The 20,884-nt window shown below is 61.1% G+C and overlaps 3 protein-coding genes across 3 annotated transcripts; 2 read left to right on the forward strand and 1 right to left on the reverse strand.

Annotated features, from left to right (window-relative positions):
* Nucleotides 1-74: 74 nt before the first annotated feature.
* CCDC154 (coiled-coil domain containing 154) lies at nucleotides 75-9,584 on the forward strand. Its single transcript, XM_027118370.1, is given in 19 exon segments — nucleotides 75-102; nucleotides 1,545-1,632; nucleotides 1,721-1,966; nucleotides 2,055-2,232; nucleotides 2,420-2,466; nucleotides 2,792-2,887; nucleotides 3,238-3,361; nucleotides 5,290-5,391; nucleotides 5,464-5,592; nucleotides 5,675-5,796; nucleotides 6,146-6,272; nucleotides 6,351-6,488; nucleotides 7,511-7,630; nucleotides 7,705-7,781; nucleotides 8,154-8,271; nucleotides 8,704-8,787; nucleotides 9,078-9,149; nucleotides 9,151-9,263; nucleotides 9,381-9,584. Coding segments are annotated over 19 exon segments (2,091 nt in total). The 3' UTR covers nucleotides 9,463-9,584.
* A 592-nt stretch (nucleotides 9,585-10,176) lies between these two features.
* Nucleotides 10,177-11,161, reverse strand: PERCC1 (proline and glutamate rich with coiled coil 1). Its single transcript, XM_027117897.1, has one exon. The coding sequence runs from the start codon at nucleotides 10,972-10,974 to the stop codon at nucleotides 10,177-10,179; it is 798 nt and encodes a 265-aa protein (XP_026973698.1). The 5' UTR covers nucleotides 10,975-11,161.
* Nucleotides 11,162-18,805: 7,644 nt separating this feature from the next.
* On the forward strand, nucleotides 18,806-19,863 carry UQCC4 (ubiquinol-cytochrome c reductase complex assembly factor 4). Its single transcript, XM_027117898.1, has 2 exons — nucleotides 18,806-18,940; nucleotides 19,017-19,863. Exons 1-2 carry the CDS (start codon nucleotides 18,909-18,911, stop codon nucleotides 19,390-19,392), a joined length of 408 nt encoding a protein of 135 aa, XP_026973699.1. The 5' UTR covers nucleotides 18,806-18,908; the 3' UTR covers nucleotides 19,393-19,863.
* Nucleotides 19,864-20,884: the final 1,021 nt, after the last annotated feature.

A 20,884-nucleotide genomic window follows, 5' to 3' on the forward strand; every position in this document is an offset into this window, starting at 1 on the left:
TTCCCATCCAGCGTGGGCCACGGTCCAGTTTCCCAGTATTCACAGGCCCACTGGTGGGGGGGGGGCAACCCAGGATGCAGCCCTCCTTCATGTGTGGTGCAGGTAGGCAGTGCCCCAGCGGGGACACCCCCGAGAGAGAGATGCAGGCGAGAGGCTCAGAGACCCACAGGTGGGGAAGCACCTGGGGCCGCCCCACGCCCATGGAAGGGAGGCCCCTGGCCACTGCATCCTTGTCCCCATTGCTCCTGGGGCCGCTGCAGAGCCCTCGGGGAAGGCACTCTTTCCCTCTCCCTGCATCCTGGCCACTGTCCTTGTCTGCAAGCTCAGGTGCACCCAAAACACGGGCCGCCCTGTCAGCACGCAGACCCGCTGGGCTCCAAGGTGTGTGGTGTGGCTACGGGGCGTCGGGTTTCCTGGGCAAGGGGTTGCCTCTGAGACACTGACCTTGTCACAGGGAAGCCCCCCAACAGCCCTCGTGGGCGGGTCTGGGCAACAGTAGAGAGCAGGGCCACCTGGGTGGGGTGAGGCACTTCAGTGTCAGTGCTGGCCTGAAGCAAGACTGGCCACAGCGCACCCGGCTTCAGGACCCGGTGTGGGGAGAGTGCAGGCACTGTGTTCTCAGCTGCTCAGGTGTTGGTTATGTGTTAAGGGGGTGATATTTTAGTTACACTGGGTTAAATAAAATTCACTCCACCTGTCTCTCTCACTGAGGTTGCTCAAATCACCAGTGCAACTGCTCTGTGGCCGGCACCCTTTCTTGGTGGCTCTGCTCTGGCCATGTCCCCCTGTGGCACCCTGTGCCCTCGGCCTGGTGGTTGGGCTGGCTGTGTTCAGCAGGTCCTGGGCTCCAGCTTCCCTGCTCGGGTTCTCTGACCAGAGGGCCAGTGATTGCTCCTGGGCCTCCCTCCCTTCCTGCCCAGGCCAGGGGGTTCCTGCCTGTGTCAGGCCAGCAGCCACCTCTGCTGGCTGGCCAAGTGGTACCTGCTCAGATCCTTCTAAAAACGGGCAGTTGGGGAGGCCTTGACGGAATGGGAAAGCTGAGGGCTCAGGTTCCACCGGCAGTTGGGCTGTGAAGTCAGGAGGTTCTGGTGAGAAAAAGAAGGTTCCAGAAGAGCCCCCGCTGCCCTGCCTACCTTGGTTTTGTCTTGGAAGGAGAGATGTGAGGGCAGAGCTACCACTCCACACCTCACGTGCTCCCCCTGGATCCCAGAGCCTTCAGCTCTGACTTTTCCTGCCTCTCTCCGCCTTCCCCTATCCCCCTCCTGCAACCGCCCTGGGGTCCAGCTGTGGGCAGCCATGGGGTGCTAGGCCCAGGGCTTCTTGGCAACGGCCAAAACCACAGGCAGGGCTGTTGGTAAAGCTATATCAGGTGAGTTGAAGCAGAGCTGGGAAGACCACCAGGCAAGAGCCTGCACGAGGGTCTGGGCCACGTGGGACGGCTTTGCTTCCTGACCCCCAGCTCTCCTCAGAGCCCAGGCGCTCCATCTGAAGCTGGCCAGGCAGGCACTGTCCCATTCCTGCTGCCCAATGCTGTGTGTCCTCAGGTGGGGCCCTGGACTTTTCTGAGGCTGAGCTTCCTGCATGGACAGTGAGAGCTGGGCCTTGCTGTGGGACCCAGCGGGATGAGCCACGGTGAGCTCAGTGGGCGCACTCAGCAAGGTTTTGGATCCCTGTTATCCTGGGCTCCATTTGCGAGCATCTCCCCCCGTTGGCTCTAAAGGCAAACCCCAAGGTACCTTCTTGTAGAGCCGTCAGACAGCAACCTCTCGTTAGGGACCTCGCCACCCTCCCAGCCGGGCACCATCACCCCGGAGGACCTGGAACTCCTCCTGGAGGACGGGCTGGCCAGCTCCGAGCCCTTGAGTCTGGAGGAGAGCTCGGAGAGGTATGAGTCCAGCTGCCTGCCGTCCACCGCTTCTGTCCCAGAGCGGGACACCCCCAAGCACTGGAAGCAGCTGGAGCACTGGTAAGCCCCTTAGAGACCAGGGGCGGGGGAGCCACGTAGTCAGTGCCCCGCACACGCAGCCAACACAGCCCGCTCCTCACCCCACCAGGGTGGCCGACCTGCAGGCCGAGGTGGTGTCGCTGCGGGGACACAAGGTCTGCTGTGAGCGTACCACGCTGAGCCTGCTGCAGGAGCTGCTGCAGGTCCACACCTGCTTGCAGCTGCAGGACTCAGAGCTGAAGAGGCTTCAGCAGGCGGCTCAGGCCCCCGAGAAGGAGGCTCTCCAGGTGGGATGCGTCAGCTGGGAGGCGACATCCCCGGGTGTCAGGGCAGCTGTTTCCTGGACCCTGAGCCCCACTCAGCCCCTGCTGCTCAGGCCAGGGCCTCGGGTCCCACTCCGTGGGCCCCCGTGTCCGTGCTGGTCGAGCTGGGAGGGCCCCTGGCCTGCACTCAGCTCACCCCTCCACCTTGCAGTTCCCCAACCTGCAGAACCAGAACCAGATGCAGGCTCTGGACAAGAGGTACCCCTGCACCCTTGGAGCAGGCTTAACAGGAGGGAGAGGGGCTTTGGGGAAGCAGCGGCTGCTGCCAGGCCAGTCTGGGCATCAGCCCCTGGCTTTTTTGCCTACAATTTGGTATCTTGCTCAGGTAAGCAAACACATCCACAGCCCAACTCCAGAAGGTCAGGTTGCTGGAGCCCGGCAGCCTGTGGAGCTTGGGAAAGGGGCAGAAGGCTTGCTGCTGGGCCCCTTGGCTGAACCCCCACCCCAAAGGCTGCCCAGCCTGCTCCTGGCTGCCAGGAGGTGGCAGGGCAGGCCCCAGGCAGAAGTAGCTCTTGTGTGCCAGGCTGGTGGAGGTCCGGGAGGCCCTGACCCAGATCAGGAGGAAGCAGGCGCTCCAGGACTCTGAGCGGAAGGGCGCCGAGCAGGAGGCCAGCCTTAGGTGTGCCCCTCAGGAGGCTGTCTCTGGACCCGCCGAGGGGTCGTGTGGGAGTCATCAAGGAGGGCAGGTGACCCTCCAGCCCAGGATCCCCACCTCTTCCCCTTCCCCATCAGTTACGCTCACGGGGATTCTAGCTCTCTCTGTCCCAGGTGGAGACACACAGTGGGCTTCTGGCCTCTCTGTGTGTTTACCCGGGCAGGGTTGGACCTCCTGCTAGGTCAGCCTGGGCCCCCCGGATGCAGGCCTGGCCTGAAAAGGATTTGGTGTCCAGGACCCCACCAGCCTCCCTGAGGCTCCCCATCAGGCCTCTGGCCGACTGGGCTGCTGTGACCTGCAGCCGTTGCCCCTAGGTTGTCTGAGCTGACCGAGAAGCTGAAGCAGGAGGAACGGGACCGGGAGGTGGCCTGTGGAGCCCTGCAGAAGAGCCAGGAGGAGGCCAGCCAGAGGGTGGACCATGAGGTGGCCAGGATGCAGGTACCTGGGAGGCCAGGGGCAGATCCAGGCAGGGCTCTGGCATCAGCAGCCAGCAAGCTGCCAACAAGGCAGTCTGTGCAGGAGACCCCCAACTCTCCCCATCCCACATCTTCTCCACCGCTGGGGTCTTCCTTCACCCCAGCTCTCCTTTTGGTTCCGTTCACGTGTTTGGACCTGGTGGCCGACCCCCAAGTCCTACACTGTCCACTACGGTGGCCATTGGCCACGGGTGGCTCTGTTGCAATTTAAAACTCAGTTCCTTGGTCACAGGAGCCACATCGCAGTGCACTGTGGCTACCTGTGGCTGGTGGCTGTCGATTTGGCTGTGCTGAGGTGGAGTGCGTCTTCCATCACAGAAAGTCCATCATTAGCACGAGTGCTGTTGTGGCCACTGCTCCCCCACCTCCCCTTCCCCATGTGCTCAGCACCCAGACCAAGAAGTAGAATCTCATAGCCCGAGGCCCCTTCCTCGGCCATTTCCAGCTTCAATGCTTCCCTCCGTGCAAAGTGGAAGTCCCTTCCTGAAGACGCACCTTCCGGTGGCCCTGCTCCCGGCTGGTGCGTGTGGCCTAGAAGGTGGGGCAGGGGCCAGGGTGGGGCGCCTCTGGACCCAGCCTCTTCAGCTCTGCAAATAGAGACCAGGGACTGTGCCGCGTCCCCAGCTGCTGCCCTCATAGCTCAGCTGCCCAGCTCCATGCGTGCCCCTCCCGCTGCCCTGTGGGAAGCTGGTGCCTTGGCTCCATTGAGAGGCAGGAGCCCCAGGCGGCATCGGGGCCCGGGATCCCCGATGCCTGGCTGGCACGCATCTCCCCAAGTGTGCCATGGGGCTGAGGTCAGTGCCCTGCCACTGCTGTCTGGTTTTGTGAATAAAGTTTTATCGGCACATGGCCATTCATTTATTGTTGCCCATGGCTGCTTTTGTGCTGGAACCACAAAGCTGAGGGGTTATGACAGAGACCCTGTGGCCCATAAACGCCAAACGTCTGCCTTCTGTGTTTTTTTTTTTTTTTTGGCGGTACACGGGCCTCTCACTGTTGTGGCCTCTCCCATTGCGGAGCACAGGCTCCGGACGCACAGGCTCAGTGGCCATGGCTCACGGGCCTAGCCGCTCCGCGGCATGTGGGATCTTCCCGGATCGGGGCACGAACCCGTGTCCCCTGCATCGGCAGGCGGACTCTCAACCACTGCGCCACCAGGGAAGCCCTGCCTTCTGGTTCTTTATAGAAACAGCCAAGCCCTGCTCTGGGTCACCCTGCATGGGACAGGGAGGCTGGTGGGGGCTCAGGGCACACCTGCTCTGGGCTGTGGGCAGCCCTCCTGGCCCTAGAAGGACTTGTGGCCGTGGAGAGGGTGCCTTGTGCCTGTGGGCCTAGACCCCCGTCTCCTGCATCCAGACCCTCGGTGCAGCAGGAAAGGAGCTGATGGAGGGAGAAGAGAGAAGGGGTCCCACCCTGGGCCTGGAGGACGAGGGCAGACAGTGTGTGTGTGCACACGTGTGAACGGGGATGTGCACATGTGCATGAGTGTGTGTACATGTGTGAGTGTGTGCTCACATGTACACTCAGCCTCCTTGCCCGGGGCTCCTGGCAGGGGTATGATCCGATGGCTGCTCTGCCGCCTCCCCTGGTGGGGTCTGGCAGTCACTGTGAGGACCATGTGTGTCCTGGGCCCGTGGAGCGTGGCCTTCAGACCCTTCACAGCCCTTGCGCCTGGCTCTCTGGGACATGTGGCCCCTGCCTGCCCTGCCTTCCTTCCTGAGGAGGGTGTGACGGGCCCACCCCTGCAGGGCACACAGGACCAGGGTCCCCTCCGACAGAGATGGTTGGGCAGGAGAACAGCAAGTCCCTGATGGCGCTGTGGGTATGGGGATGGGCAAGGGGGACGCCCTTGGGGAGGTGCACGGTGACCATGTGGCCCCCACTCCACAGGCCCAGATGACCAAGCTCAGGGAGGAGATGAGCCTCCGCTTTCTCAAGAGGGAGGCCAAGCTATGCAGCTTCCTGCAGAAGAGCTTTCTGGCCCTAGAGAAGGTGAGTGCCTGCCGGCGGCAGGCCATCCAGTCCCCCTCTCCCCAGCTCATGGCGGGCGGGGTCTCCCCACAGAGAATGAAGGCCTCAGAGAGCGCACGGCTGCCGGCGGAGAGCGGCCTATGGGAGGAGCTGGAGAGCCAGTGGCAGCAACTCCAGGAGCTGGACGCAGAGTGCACGTGGGCCCTGCAGGGGCAGAGGCAGGTGGGTGGCACAGTGGGCACCAGCACAGGCGGGGCCCCGGCTGGAGCTGGGCAGGTCTCAGGTTGCCTCTGCCCGGCAGCAGGAAGAGTGCCACCTCCTGGAGCAGTGTCGGGGCCTGGACAAGGCCGTGGTCCAGCTGACCGAGTTCGTGCGTCAGAACCAAGCATCGCTGAGCCACATCCTGCTGGCCGAGCAGAAGGCCTGGTGGGTGTCCGAGCGGGGCCTCAGGTGGGGCAGGTGGGAACGGCCCTGCTCCCCTGACCCCAACATCCTGAGCCTGGCTCGAGGCCCAGCAGGGTGCCCTGGGGCAGAGAAGCTGCCCTTTAGTGGGGGGCTCCCATCCCTCCCCCAGCCTGTCCCTCGTGGGGGAGCTCTGAGTGGCAGCGGTGGACTCAGCCCTGTCTCGGTGGTCCCTGTGATGACCCTCATCCTCTCCCTGGGGCCACCTGGAAGGTTCTGAAGCCAGTAGCCGGGCTCGCTGCCCTGGCACAATGCCAAGGGGTGGGCCAGCCTTGGCTGAGGGACAGTCTCTCTCAGTGGCACCCACCCCTAGGGATGCTAAAGGGAAGTTGGAGAACAGCCGGGCCGGGGAGCTGGCTACCTACCTGCAGGAGAACCTGGAGACCATGCAGCTGGCCAGCGAGCTGGCCCAGCAGGAGATGTACAGTGCCCTGGAGCTGGTGAGACGGCAGGGCCAGGGCCGGGCCTGCAGGGTTCCCTGCTTATGCAGGCAGTACAGTCAGCCCAGCCTCCCACAGCTCTGAGAGAAGAGCCAGGCCCTGGAGGTGTCCGTGGCTGAGCTGGTCAGGCAGGTGAAGGACATGAGTGACCACTTCCTGGCCCTGAGCTGGAGGCTGGACCTGCAGGAGCAGACGCTGAGCCTGAGGCTGTGCGAGGTGAGTGCACAGAGCAGCCCGGGGAAGGCGCACCTAGGTGGGAGGGGTCCTGCTGCCCCTCAGGGCGGCGGGTCCCAACCCACCCAACAGCTGTCCACAAGGCCCAGGGCCCCAACCACACGGGGGCTCCACTGAGTGACCAGCAAAGCAGCCTACACCTTTGGGTTCTTTTTGCTCTTTTTCTAACACCTTTATTGAGGTTCAGTGCACCCACCAGACAATTCCCCCTTTCAAAGTGTGTACTTCCGTGGTTCTTTGTCTATTCAGAGTTGTACAGCCACCACCACAATCACTTTTAGAACTTTTCCATCCCCGAAAAGGAAACCCCGTGCATTAGAGGTCACAACCCCTCCCCCAGCCCCTGGCAAACACTGGTCTGCTTTCCGTCTCTCTGGATTTGCCTGCTCTGGACATTTCGTATAAATGGAATCAAATGCTCTGTGGCCTTTTGTGAGCTTCTCTCGCTGAATGTTCCATGTTTGAGGTTCATCCACTCTGTGGCATGTGTCAGTGCTCCTTTCCTTTTTATGGCTGTCACATTTCACTGTGTGGATGGATCATAGCTTATTCATTTGTCAGCTGATGACACTGAGCTGGTGTCCTTCTGAAGCCCTTAGTGCTGCCGTGAACACAGGTATACACCCTTTGGCAGCGGGGCTGGGTCCCCCATCCTGTGCGTGTAGGCCAGCTGCCTGTTCTCTGTCGCTGCCGACTCACAGGCAGCTGGGTCTGGCTCAGGGGAGGGAGCGAAGCCAGGCCTTCTTAGGGATGTGGCTCTGCTCAGCCTGGTGGCCCTGCCTGGGAGGACTGGGGCACCCAGACTGTGCCAGGCCAGGCCACCCGGGCTGTGTCCGGTCAGTGTGGACATGCTCTGAGTTGAGGCAGGGGCCCTGTGCCCTCCAGGAGCTCTGCTGCGTGGGACTCGCCGTCTCAGGTCTGACTATGGCTCCAGTGGAGCCAGTCAGTCGGCCTGTCCACCCTCTCTGGGCGGGTTCCAGCCCTCACTGGTGTCTGCACCCCAGGCACAGAGTGAGTGGGGAGTTGCAGAGCAGCGATGGCGGGAAGGCCTGGCCCGGTGTCGAGAGGAGGCCGAGGCGCACCTACGGGAGGTGCAGCAGAGAGTGGACAGCCTGCCCCGGCAGGTGGGTGAGGGCTGGGCTGGCCTCCCCCTCCCCGCTGTGCCCACCCTGAGCCGCCCGCCGGCTCTGCGTTTCAGATAGAGGCCATCGCCGACACGTGCATCCTTCACAAGAGTGACGCAGACTTCAAGATCCCTGCCGAGGCCAAAGCCAGGTGAGGCCCCCGGCTCCCTGTCATAGCCTGGCAGGACCTTCAGGGAGTGGGCTGGTCCCACTGCAGGAGGGCACAGCCGTCTCAGAATGACCCTGCTGCATCACAGGGCTTCCTGACAGTGGTCCATCCTCCCCAAGCCCCTGCACCTGTGGCAGTCCCGACCCCTCCCCACCCCAGGCCTGGCCCAGCTTTGGGTTTGGCCCCTGCTGGGGGCAGCCTTTCACTCTATCACCTGCTGGGGACCCCCCAGTGCCCACTGGTGGGGCGGCAGTGCCGAGCACCCTATACTCTGCCCAGGGCCTGCTCCCTCCAGCTGCCCCACCCCCCAGATGCCTGCCAGAGCCCGTCAGCCCCAGCCTCCTGTGCTCACAGAGAGCTCGAGGGCGAGGCCGTGAGGCAGGAGCTGGCTGCTCTGCCGTCCTCTGTGCAGCTGCTCAGAGAGGGCAACCCCGGGCGGAAGATCGCTGAGATCCAGGGCAAGCTGGCCACGGCACCCCTGGGCCCCTGGGCTTGGCACACTCGGTGGGGGGCGGTGGGGGGCTGGCTCAGACAGGGGCAGACCTCCCCCCACCCAGGGAGGCTCAGATCCAGGACACCCCCCTGGAAATGTGGGGGGCGAGGCGCATGGAACCAGCCATCCTGCTGGGCGGCTCTGCACATATCAGCCTCTGGAAGTACCAAGTGGGGGCTTCTGTCTGGAGCCCCCAGATGCTGAGGTGCATCAGCAGCTAGTGAAAAGAGCAGCCCTGAGTTCTGGCCGGGTCCCCCCTTGTCATCGGGCTGAGTGATGCGACCGGCTCCCACTGAGGGGCGAGGACCCATGTGTCAGAGGCCGGCTCCTGCCACGAGTGATTAGGGCGGGGGCCTCCCCCGAGTCTGCAGACTTCCTGCATCTGTGCCCACGAATGGGGGCCGTGTTTAGTTTCAGAACCAAATGATGAAGTTGGAAAGCAGCATCCAGTACAAGACCATTCAGAATCTCAAGTTTAATACAGAAACCAAGCGGGTGAGAGGTGGCCCCTGAACTGGGCCCTGGCCGTGCCCCCGCCCCCACCACCCAAGCTCCAGGGCTTACCAGGCCCTGTGGGTGGGCCGCCTTTCTCTGTGCAGAGCCTGACTTCCAGCTGCCCTCACCACCCCCAGCCTGGCCACCCCGTAGCTTTTTGGTCTGCCCAGCCGTCTGTCTGCGTGTCTGGCCCAAGCAGAGTTTCTGGGCAGATAAGGCCCAGGCTAGCCCAGAGGGAGATAAATCCCGTTGGCTGTCCCGCCCCTCTGGTCTGATTCTCGTGTCCACAGCGCACGGAGGAGATGGCCACTCCGCTGTCAAGCGTGATGCACCTGTGGAGCGAGGGGGGCCCCCTGGGCCCTGACGCTAGGCAGCAGGAGGGTCCTCATGTCCCTGGTGAGGCAGCAGTTCATCAAGGATGTGGCCCCTGATGAGGTGGTCCCCATGAACCACTGGGGCATGTATCAGGCCGTGAGGTGGGCAGCGGGGAGCCGCCTTCCAGAGCCCCCTCCAGGCCCGGGTTCGGGGCTGGGCGGACCCCGAGGGCAGTGGGCGGAGGCGGGTTCCGGGCCATGAGCCGTGTCTCTGGGCAGGTGGCTGCGGTGGAAGGCGGTCCTCATGAAGCTGGCGGCCTGGCGGAGGCCAAGGGCGGTCTCGGAGAAGCCCCTCGGCTAGAAGCCCGCCCACTAGCTCTTGTCCCTGCTCCTTTCCCAGAAATAAACATGCCCGCCCCACGCCTGTCTGAGGCTGGAGTTCCCTCCAGGGGTTCAGGAGGCCCTGGGCAGGGGAGTGGCCAAGAGGACCTTCCCTAGACTCCCAGAACCCCTGCCCCTGTCCTGGCTGCTGAGCCCCAGACCCCACCGCTCCCCAGGGCCTCCCACCCACAGGCACTGCAGCCCGAGCCCCACCCGGAGCCAACAGCACGTTAGCTTGGCCACTCAGACAGTGCCCCCCTTCCTGCCCCTCCAAGAAAGCCGTCACCCCCATGGTAGCTGGCCCTGCCACCTGCGCGGGTGCCACGAGGAAGAGCCACCCTGGGGCCAGTTGGATGGGCAGCGTGGAGGGCTGCCCTTCACCACTGACTGGAACTTTGGGGGCTGGTCTTTGAGGAAATGTGGCTTGCCCAGAGGGGAACCCAGCGTGTAGACGCCCTGAGCCCACCGCCTCCAAGAGGCTGCAGCTCCTGCCCCATCCTCCCTCCTGTGGGCAGAGCTCTTGGGTGGCCCCTGCCCATTCCCTGCCCTGGCCTGGGAAGTCCCTACCTGAGCTGATTTGTCCCCTGGTGGCTGCCCTGATTGGAGGTCCCCGAGGGCTCCTCTCAGGACAGCAATAAGGAGAGTCCGGGCCCTTGTTGCCCTCAGCTCACCCCCGCTGATCCTTGCTCAATCACTAGGCCTCGGCCAGCTGCACCCCCTCCAGGGCCTGGCCCCCCCAGCCCAGCAGCTCGGGGCCGGCCTCTGCTGACCAGCTGGCCAGCAGGTCGCTGAAGTCAGGCGTGCCGGGGTGCAGCAGACCCAGGGGGCTGGGTGCCGGCTCCTTCCAGAAGGAGGGGGGAAGCTTCCTTTGGGTCATGGGGGTGATGTGGCCGTACTTCTGCTCCAGCCTGAGTCGGCGGCCGGCCGCGGCCCTGGGTCCCAAGTACTGCCGCAGCCCGTAGTCGAAGAGCTCGGCCAGGGGTCCCAGCGGCTGCAGCCCTTCCCCACCGAGGCCCGGCCCGCACGCCTGCCCCTCGGGGGCCCCAGGGGAGCAGACCCCGGGCTCAGTGGCCTCATTTTCTGGGGCCTCGCCCTGGGCCAGGCGCACAAGGTTGGCGCAGGAGAGCTCCCTGGCTGAGTTGCTGGCCATGTGGCCATCGGCGTAGATGTCGCAGGCGTCGGGGTCCTGCCCCCGGTCCTTGTGGCCGAAGTACCGCTGGATGTCGCCACTGATGAGCTCAGAGAACCGCAGGAGCTGCAGCGGCGTCTCAGGGCCACCGGGGTCCAGAGGGGCCACTTCTGGGGCCCAACCTGAGCTCTGGGGGGCCGGGCTGTGGCCCTCTGGCCCCTCGACCTCCAGTTCCTCTTCCCCATCCTCCTCCTCCTCCTCCTCAGAAGAGTCTGGGGGCTCCGGGTCTGAGGGCAGGAAGGGCCCATGGTATGGCAGAGGCAGCCGGAAGTCACAGAGAGGCCAGATCACACCCGCGGCCATCTCTCCGCCGAGCTTCTGGGGGCTCTCGGGCACTGGGCGCTAGCTGGGGAGGGAGGTGGAGAGGGGACAGGTTAGCAGTCAGGGCCCGCAGCCCTCCTAGGGGAATAGTCACTGCAGGGTTGGGGCGGGCGCTGAGCTCAGAGGCAGGTGACATTTGGAGAGACGGAGGTGGTGGGCACTGTGGCGGGGGGGCATGGCAGGGGTGAGCTGCAGGGTGCAGGCCTCAGTCACCCGCCAGAGGAGGGTACATCTGTAGGGAGGGTGGCTGACAGTGCTGTTGGAATAGTGACTTGGAGAGAGAGAAGCTGGGCAGGTGGGAAGGGAGCTGGCCCAGGGGCTGGGCTTCGGGCAGGTTTGGGGTCTGGAGAGCAGAGCCCTCGCCCCAGCTCAGGGTCTCTGTAGCTCTTGATAAACAGGCTTGTTGACGTAGAGTCTGCCCAGGTGCAGGGTGGGGAGGGACCCCCTTGACACATCCCCTCCCTGAGTGTCTGTGGTTGGCAGGGTCCCTCTGTGCCTGAAGTGACCATGCCGAGCCGGGAGCCAGGCCTGGCTGCCTCGACCTGGGTGCTCTGTCCCTTGCAGTTTTGGGGGCTTCAGAGGCTTCAGGGGCTGTGAGGGTGAGCTCCGGGGATCTTCAGGGGAGGGCAGAGCCATTTCTCTGTCCCCACAGTCGCAGGCTTCCCTGTGCTCCCTGTCGGGGGTGGAGGGTTGGTGAGGTCACCTCTAGCATCTCTAACCTGGGGATGGGGGGGGGGCTGGCAGGACTGTGGAGGGGGTGGGATTAGGGGAGCTGATTGTGAATGTGGGAGGCCCCCCCCCGAACAGGGCCCCAGCTCCTGCACTGCAGGGAGGCAGGGGGGCCAGCCCTTGGACCAGGAGGCCTTCTAGCGGGAGCCCTGGGCAAGGGGGAGGAAGAAAGGGAAGAGGGGTTAGAGAGAAGGGGGGGCTCACAGCTTCAGGAAACCACTCCCCATGTGGGGGGAGGGGCGGGAAGTCTACAGGCCGCCCTCAGAGTCAGGGGGGCCTCTCGGACCTCCCCCTCCTCCCTGCCATCATGCTCTGCAGTTCTAGGGCCCCTCTTCCCTGTTGGGGTGAACCGTGGCCCCAGCGTTGGGCGTTGGCATGGCCGCTGGTGGGGAGCCAAGACTCAGGTGCCCCCCTTTCCCTGGCCAGCCCACCTCAATGACCCAGCCCCGCTCAGCCCTGCTGTTGACCCCTCCCCGTGGGTGGGTGGTCCCCAAAGACCACCAGGGCAGAGGAACCCCACAGCCTTCCCAGGACCTCTGCCACCAGCACCCTCCCGCCCGCCGCCCAGCCTGGCTCCTACCTGCCAAGGCCTGCAGCTCCCGCTGGGCAGGCCCACCTCCACCTGGGCTCAAGCATTTATAGCCAAGCTCTGTGGCTGGCCCGGCTGGCAAATATTTGGTGACTGCATTGTCATCGCAGACTGGGCAAATAGAGCCCGTTTGCTTTAGCGCCTGGCAACCAGGGCCCCGCCGGGGGGAGCCTCAGCCTGCCCGGGGGACCGTGGAGTGTTTGCCGCTCGCCCAGCTGGCTCACACCCGGGGCCGAGGACCCTTATCTCCGCCGCTGATTGGGGCCTGGACCAAGCCTTGTCAAATAGGCGGAAAATTAAATTTCATGCTATTTTGACTCCTGGAGTAGCCTTCTCTAGAGGACATCCTGCTTCTGCAGCGCTCTGGGTGAACGGGCTCTGGGCCAGCAGCAGGACCTGGGAAGCCCCAGGAGGGCCAGGGACCACCAGCCAGGGCCTAGGTGGTGGGTTTATGCAGGTGGGGACCCCAGAGTCCCTGCCCAGCCCCTTCCTGCCACTTCCCACCGTTCCAGAGCTGCAGGTGCATTTGCAACAAACCCCATTGAATCACTGCTCCCCCAAGGGCTTCATCCCCACGTCCAGGCTGAGGTGACACCTCCCTTCTCTGGCTCCTTTTTTAGCTCCTGTGCCTTCCCCTAAGGGGCTTGGTGGCCCCTCCAGCCCCGTGGGTCCTGCCCCGGGGCGTCCTCACTGTGGTTACCACCCACCATTACAGCCCCTTCACCGTGAGTCCCATGAGTCCAGTCCAAGTTTCCCCGTCCCCGGAAACCGACCTTGGCCACAGCCACAGTTCTGTCCTTATACCCTGGGGTCCAATGACACTTGCCAGGTCCTGGTTGTGGGTCGACCCTGCCCCAGCCTTAGCCAGCCTCTCTCTGACCCAGCACAGCCCAGATGTCAGCCAAGACCTGGGGGAGGCTGGGGGTTGGGGTCCCCGGTGGCTCCCCAGGACTGCTGGGACCCCAGAATCCCTCTTTGCCCAGATACGGCCCCTGCCCCTCTGCCAGCCCAGGGAACGCCCACCATGACCTGCCCAGGACCCAGGGCTGGACCTCAGCAGCTGTTCTGGCTGTAGCTGCAGTGCCCACTGCTGCCTATTGGGAACAGCCAGGGCCGGGGTCTGGGAAGGGCCTGGAGACCGGCTGGGTTGGGGTCAGCCCCGCAGGGTGGGGCCTCAGGGGCCCGAGGGAAGTGCTGGGCATGGGGGCTGGGCTGGGGAAGGTGAGATGCAGCCCTGTCATGGAGAAGGTCCTGGCCTTTGTGGCCAGAGGAGGGGCTTCACAAAGGAGGTGGTTTGCAGGCACTGATGGGGCAGGTGCTCACCCTGCCAAGCCGGGGGAAGTAAAGGTGTTCCGGCAGAGGGGACAGCCTGGAAAGGAACCAGATCGCGAGGAGCTGGCACCCCTGTGGTAGGCTGAGTGATGGCCCCAAAGATGTCCACACCCTGATCCCTGGGAATTGCGTCCTCACCCCACTTGGCAAAGGGACCCAGCAGAGGTGACTGAGATAAGGACCCTGAGATGGGAGATGGCCCTGGATTATCCAGTGGGCTTGTGTGTCACAGAGGGAAGCAGGAGGGTCCGAGTGGGGGTGGGGGGAGATGTGGCGACTGAAGCAGAAGGTCACCTTTGAAGGTGGAGGGGCTGCAATCCAAGGAATGGAGCGGCCTCTAAAATCCGGAAGACAAGGAGATTCTCCCCTGGAGCCTTCAGGGCACAAACCTGCAGACACCTTGATTTGGGGCCAGGGAAACCCACTTGGGACCTCGGACCTCCAGGACTGCACAACAAATCAGTGTTGTTTTAAGCCACTCAGGTTGTGCTCCCTGTTTCAGCAGCAACAGGAAGCCCAGAGGTGGAAGCATTGGCTGGAAAGTGGAGTGGGTGGCACACAGGACCTCCTGGCCTGGCCCTGGAGCTCGGACCTTCCTCCTGTACTGGGAGCCAAGTCGGCCAGGGCCTCAGCTCTTCCCAGCATCACTGGAACCAAATCGCAGAGTGGCAGTGGGGCTTTTGCAGGAAAGAGGCCCCAGGGTGGTTTTCACCCCCCACCCCACAGGCCCACTTTTCCATCCTGGCCTCTGCCTCAGGCTCCCAGTCAGTGGAACTGGGGCTGTGGAAGGGGCTCTGGGTCCCAAGAGTGACCCAGCGAGGTGTCCATTCATGCCAGCTGTGGGAAGACTGTCCACAGACAGCCAGACACTTGTCCTCTGGTGGCAGAATCCCAGTGCCTTTTTCTGCCTGACCAGAGACAAGGAGGAAACCCCAGTCTAGGATGGAGAGTTCTAGAGTCGGAGAGAACCCAGAGCAGGCAGGTGTTTGGGGAGAGGAACCTCAGCAGCACAGTGTGGGGTGGGCCTCTGGACACAGGAGGCCTGAGACTGGAGACTTGGGGAGGGTGCCACTGCACCAGTCCTAGCGATCAACGATGGGGCCTAACAAGGCACAGTATGTGGAGGTGAGGGTGGGAGACAGGCGTGAGAGGGATTCAAGAAGCAGATCTTGGGTCTTAGTGGAATTATCCCCTTCCTTGCCCCTCCTGAGTCAGAGCCATGCTCAAGATAGACACAGGAGTCTGGTGGGTGGAGGCTGAACTCCAGCTTTTGTTACAGGTGAGGCTGGGCTGGGTTATGGCAGCCAGGGGGACCCTGGGTAGGTGGAGAGACGCACTTTCCCAGAATCACTGCCCACACATGTCCCGCCGGTATTGGGTGGCCAGCCAGTGCCAGGCCAAGTGGCATGGGTGTCCCAAGCCCCCTGTGCCCATGGGGGCTCCTGGCTGGGGCTGGGGGCTGAGGCACTCAGGCTGCCAGGCTTGGGGCCTGAGCATATGCCCTGGCATCTGCTCCCAGCCAGGCCCCCATTGTGGGCAGTATGGGGCCTTCAGAGCTCTGTGCTCACCCTGCCCCCACCAGCCCCCACCCCTGCTGTCAGGCCTCAGCCCCTGGGAGAAAGTCTCTGCCTTTCCAAAGGTGGTGGCCCTGCCTGTCCCCATGCACCCCATATTGATCTTCCCAGGGAAAATCAATAGCTCCAATATGTCAGCTCTCAAGTGGCGCTACAGTAAATTACTCCCGCCATCGGGCACACAAGGGCTGCAGCCTCCCTCCCATTAGTGGGACATTAGTCCTCGTGTGAGGTTTCTCTGTGTGCTTTGAGATAATGAAGGCTGAGGTGTTGGTTTATGCCTCTGGGAGGAGGGGGACCTTGGACAAGAGCGGCATCGCTGGCAGTGCTGGGCACCTGTCACCCAGTGCCCTGCCGAGACTGCTGGGGTCAGGAAGGGGAGGGCCCTGGAGACACCGGGCCACCGGCCGCATCTGGCTGTGGCTTTTCCCACTCTGGGCTCCACCGCATCAGAGAGGGTCAAGCAAACCACAGCATTTGGGGCTGTTGTCACCCTCCAGCCAGAGGCTGCCAGGGACACATGTGTCACTGAACAAGGTGGACTTCACAAGGGAGAATTCACAGCCCGGAACATGGGTGTCTCAGGAGGCGGGCGTTAGAATGGGCTCTGGGTTCAGCCATTGTTGGGTGAGGGGCTCTGCTCTGGGCTGTGTGCTGTCAGCAAGCAGGGTAGCTGTGACTGGGCATCTGTATCAGTCTCCAGGGGCTGCCATAACAAAGGACCACCAACTGGTGGTTTAAAACAACAGAAGTTACTTTCTCACAGTTCTGGAGGCCAGAAATATGAAACCACGAAGGCTCTGGGGGAGAATCTTAGCTTCTGGTGTAGCCGTCAGTCCTCCGTGTTCCTTGGCTGGTGGCCGCATCACTCCAGTCTCTGCCTGCCTCTTCACATGGCCTGCTCCCCTGTGCGTCTCTGGGTCTTTTCTCCTCTTATAAGGACATCATTTAGGGCCCACCCTATCCATTATGACATAGTTTTAACTAATTACACCCACAAACACCCTATTTCCAAATAGGGTCACGTGCTGAGGCTCCAGGGGGATAAGAATTTGGAGGGACATCATTCTACCCAGTATAGCATCTTTAATACATCTTATCCAGAAGGAGGGCAGATGAGGCAAGGCTCCAGCCATGGTTGGTAAAGGACCAGGGTCCCTCCCATCAGCCAGGAAGGGGGTATTTGGTCTTTTTTGGGCCACTTCCATGTTTTGCCTGTGTTCAGATGTGATTATAAAGGGGTCTTGAGCCACCATGGTCACGGAGAGGCCTGGTCCAACACTGGTGTTCTCTGAAATTGTTTACGTCCTACAGGAGAGCCCAGCTCTGAGCATCAGGCCAGCTCCCGGAGATCAAGGCCTGCTGTCCTCCTCAGACTCTGCAGGACCCACGTCCTTTGCATCATGCCTTCACCTAGAATGGAGACCAGTGCCAGCAGGACTTGGGGACAGAGGAGAGGTCCACTGGACATGTGGATTTGCTAAGTCTTTGTTGTGGGCCTGCGCTGCTCCTCCCAGACTCTGGCCTCAGAGCACCCTAGGAGCCTGATGGCAGTAAAGGAGCCCTCCACTGCCTCAGGATGGAAGGACACTTCCATGCCGTCCCCTTATCAGTCTTAACAGCTGTCTCAAGGACTGGCAGAGGGCTTCCCAGGCATAGCACCAGTCCTGGAAGCAGCCTGCGAAGGACAGGAGATGCCCATTTTACAACTGAGGAAGCAGAGGCTCGAGGGGTGCTTGTCTGAGATGTCTTATTTCTGTCACCCATCCAAAGCAGTGGGACAGGTTTAGTGACCCTTTGGAGGCTGCCCTGCCTGGGGGTGAAGCCCTAGCCCCTGCCGTTGACCCCCAGCTCTGCACCCCCTCTGCTGTCCCAGGGCAGCTTGTACCCAGATGCCCTAAATCAGCATACCAACCAGGTGGCTGCATAAGCTGCAGTCAGCAGCTCCACCCCAACCTCAGGCCTCTTTGATCTCCACCTCCTCCAGGAAGCCCTACAGGCTGCACACCAGAATGATTCTGGTCCATCCTCCCGCCCACAGTAGGTGCTCCTGGGGTTCCCTGTGGTCGAATTGGTTTGGCAGTGATTCTGGGTGGGGTTCTGGGGTGGAACAGGTGGGGTGGGGCCCAGTGAGGAGGATGTGGGCACACAGGTGCCTCTGTTGACACAGCAGCTCTGAACACAGTCCTGGCTTTGCAGCTGAGCTGCCACCAGGCGTCCAGGTTTGGTCTTCCCAGGGTGGGGAGATCTCCCAGATGCTGCTGAGCTAGGAACACCTCCAGCCCGCCACCCTTGCTTAAGTGTCTCTAGACTTCCTGAGAGGTGAAGAACTGGTCCCCGAGGCTGGTGCTTCTCCTGCTAGAAAGCAGGTGCAGGAGATGCTCCAGAGGCAAAGATTCTGAACCAGGAGGCAGCACATTACAGCTGCCAACTGAAAATTGTTGCTTGTCACCCGGTTCTACAAGAATGAAGTCACCTGACACTGCAGTCACTGACCTTCAACACACCCTTAAAGGAGTTCAGGGCAGAGATCAGGAATGAGGCCCTCTTTGCTCTGGCAAAAACTGGCAGAAAAACTCACACGTTGTGCTTTTTTTTTTTTTTTTCAGTCGTCACAGTTCACAAGGTGGCCTCGTAACCTGATTTTGTCACCGTCAACCCCCACCCCCAACCCCCAGCACATCTCCACGTCTCCACATAGTCTGCGATGACGCCTGGGTGCTCCTATGTGGTCTCCAGACAGGACGGCTCAGCAGAGCCAGGGCTAGTTTGCCTTGAAGGCAGAAGGCTCCAGCAGCTTCCCTATGAAGTCAACTGGGGAACCGGGTAGACAGGAAGTCCCAGGACAGCCCGAGGGTGACCCTCCCGGCCTGACTCCTAAGGTGGATGGGAAGGTTCCCCCCGAGCAGGCTGCAGCCTCCATCCACAAAGATGATGGCGCGCTAGGCTCTGCACTGGTGGTTCCGCTGGCCTGGAGAGAGAGACTTGTCCGAGTGCCTGCTGGCTTCCCGGTGACAGCCGTGGGCGTGCTCTGCTGCGGTGGGTGAGAGATGGCGGCCCTGCGGCTGAGCAGTGCGCAGAAATGCCTGTCCCGCAGGGCGGATGGTGTAGACGCGGCTATTCGTGCGCAGCACAGAGCAACGCAAAGCGCCAGGGCTGGGTGAGGGTCCGCGGCCATGGGGCGGCGGACACTAGTCGAGGGGACAAGATGACTCCGTGGCTGAAAGTCCAATGAAAAGAGCAAAACGGCGTCGCCAGGCCCCGGGGCGGAGGCGTCCAGGGGCTGCGCCTGCCTGGCGGGAAGGGTGTGGAGGGTGGGCTCAGGGCCCCGATCTCAGGCGAGCCCGGCCGACGGTGAGACCCGCGCTGATGCGAGCTCGTCGGAGGACGACGCCAGCATCCCGTCCCCGTCGGCCGGCCTCAAGCCCGGCGCGGAAGCCTAGGAACCTGCCCGCTAGTTCCTCTTAGTACAGGCGGCGAACTACATTTCCCGGCATGCCAGCGCGGCCGGCCGGGGGCGGGTCTACGACGGAAGAGGCCGCCTGAGGACGTGAGTCATTTCCGTTGCGCGAGTGGGTCCACGTTCTGTAGTCGTGAGCGGAGGCCAGGAACAGCGCGCGGTTTCCGGCTTCGCGCGACGGAAGTGACGCGACGCTGCGCGCGGCGGCGCCGAGTGCGGAGCCGGGGTCGCGATGAGCTGCGTGCTGCAGGCGCCGGCTGCTGGGTGAGGTCCGCGCGGTCTCGGCGGGACCTAGGGTGAGAACGGCGGGCGGGCGCGCTCACTGTTCTCTCTCTTCCAGGGCCCTCCGGGTACTGAGGCTCGTGCGCTGGCCTTTCCGAAGTCTGCATCCTCCGCCCGGTGGCCGGGCTCGTGCCCAGCCCGCGGCCGAGGGTGAGGAAGAGGTTGACCCTGACCGCCCCCTTCAGTTTTCCTCCAGCAAAGCCATCCCGTTCCGCTGGACAGTGAAGCACTCCCTAGGAAGGGAGCAGCAGCGGCCCTGGTGGAGGGTGCTGCCCTTCAGCTTGTGCCTCATGGTTCTGGTCATCTGGTGCTTTTTTAGACAGGAGACCAGCGCGGACCGGTGGTTGGGACGGATGTTGGAAGAAGAGGTACCGGAGCCCAGCGATCGTTCTGAAGAGCCTGGAACTCCGGTGGCCCATGGGGCGAGAACTTAACGGGGTGCCAGCAGCGAGGGAACAGACCTCAGTCTTTAGGCTTTGACGTCGCGTTTGACCGTTTCTGTCCTGGTTATGCGCGTCCCCAGACTGAAGGACTTGGATGGCGCGCCTGGCAAAGCTGACTCGTTGAAGGCACAGCAGAATGTCAGCAAATCGGAACCGGCTCTTTGCCTGATACTTGTTGCCATCGAATACGTCCAAAAGACTTTTCAGGTCTATAGAAAGGGTTTTGGCTGCAGCGTGTGCTGTTGGATTTGGGATGTCTTTGTACAACATTATCACGTTTCCAAAGGGATGCTGGTGACACTTGTAATCCAGTGTGATCCACTTTGCAGGTCATTTGCTTTCTGAGACAGAATAACTGGCACAAGAGTTAAACGTTTTGTTTTACAGTGTACCGTGATGTGTATAAATTGATGTTAGTTTAACAGACTAACAATAAATATTAATTTGGTAATGTGGAATTAAGCCAATGTTTGGTTTTTTGGTTTTTTTTTTTTGCATTTCATTTAAAAAAGGGAGCCTTCTAGTCTTTTCAGTTCCTTTGTTTGTTTGTTTGTTTTTTCCAGAATAGGAACTGAGGAAAGAAACCTAAACGTTAATTGTGGAACACTTTCTCACCTCTCTTCCAGTTTTTAATTTTAGCAAGGCAACAACTTTCTGAGTGGAATAACATTGATAAATATTTTTATGGACAATTTAGAGGCAATATTTGGGGTATGTAAATGATATGTTTTCAAGTACTGCTTAGTAGGAAACTTTCTTAATTCTGGATTAAATACAAGATGCATAAAAGGGAAGATTTTATTTACTTAAGGTTCTAGTGGAACGTTTTATCATGGCATATCTTTGGTGCCAAAGTTAACTGGAAATTTCTCTCACTCGGATGGTTGAAGACCACTGACTGTATGGCAGTGTACTGGCTTCTCACAAGGCCTTGGCCAAGGTCTGGCCCGCCTTGGTAAATTATGCTTGTCAGGGAGGTGGTGCTAAGACAAGTATATATTTTTTTTAAAGATGAAGAGACCAAGATTCAGAAGGATTGACCTAATCATGGCTCAGGCTACATCATTAGTTCCACTGGGAGCAAAGAACTAAGATGTCCTTTCTCTGACCTGGTGTGGTTGTTACCTATTTGGTTGTGAACCATTTTATTTGAGCAACAGTCATTCAAACCTGAACCCTGACTTTACTCTCACTAGCTCCTGCAGGAAAAAAAGTCAGAACTAACGAGAAGAAATTTTGTTTTCATTAAAAATAATTTTCACATGACCAAAGCAATATGATTTATCTGGAAAAGTTGAACAGTGTAAAAAGCAAAAGGTAGAGAATCAGAAACAGTAATAATCCCACCACCTAGAGGTAACTGCTGTGAGCACTGTTGGGCAGAAGATGGAGAAGACTGTATTTTTAAAAATCCAAGGAAAAGAGTTTACCTAAGTCGATGGCCTCATATCTTCCAAGCTGCTGAGGCTTGGAAGATATGAGT

This window comes from Aethalodelphis obliquidens, unplaced genomic scaffold (assembly GCF_003676395.1).
Source record: "Aethalodelphis obliquidens isolate GAN/ISIS:26980383/991018 unplaced genomic scaffold, ASM367639v1 scaffold18, whole genome shotgun sequence".
Taxonomy (NCBI): domain Eukaryota; kingdom Metazoa; phylum Chordata; class Mammalia; order Artiodactyla; family Delphinidae; genus Aethalodelphis; species Aethalodelphis obliquidens.

What these genes read in the sequence shown, in the direction of transcription:
- UQCC4 (XM_027117898.1), top strand. Translation starts at nt 18,909, where the DNA reads ATGAGCTGCGTGCTGCAGGCGCCGGCTGCTGG. An exon ending in CTGCAGGCGCCGGCTGCTGG is followed by an intron (nt 18,941 to 19,016) that starts GTGAGGTCCGCG and finishes TCTCTCTTCCAG; the next exon opens with GGCCCTCCGGGTACTGAGGC.
- PERCC1 (XM_027117897.1), bottom strand. Translation starts at nt 10,974, where the DNA reads ATGGCCGCGGGTGTGATCTGGCCTCTCTGTGACTTCCGGCTGCCTCTG.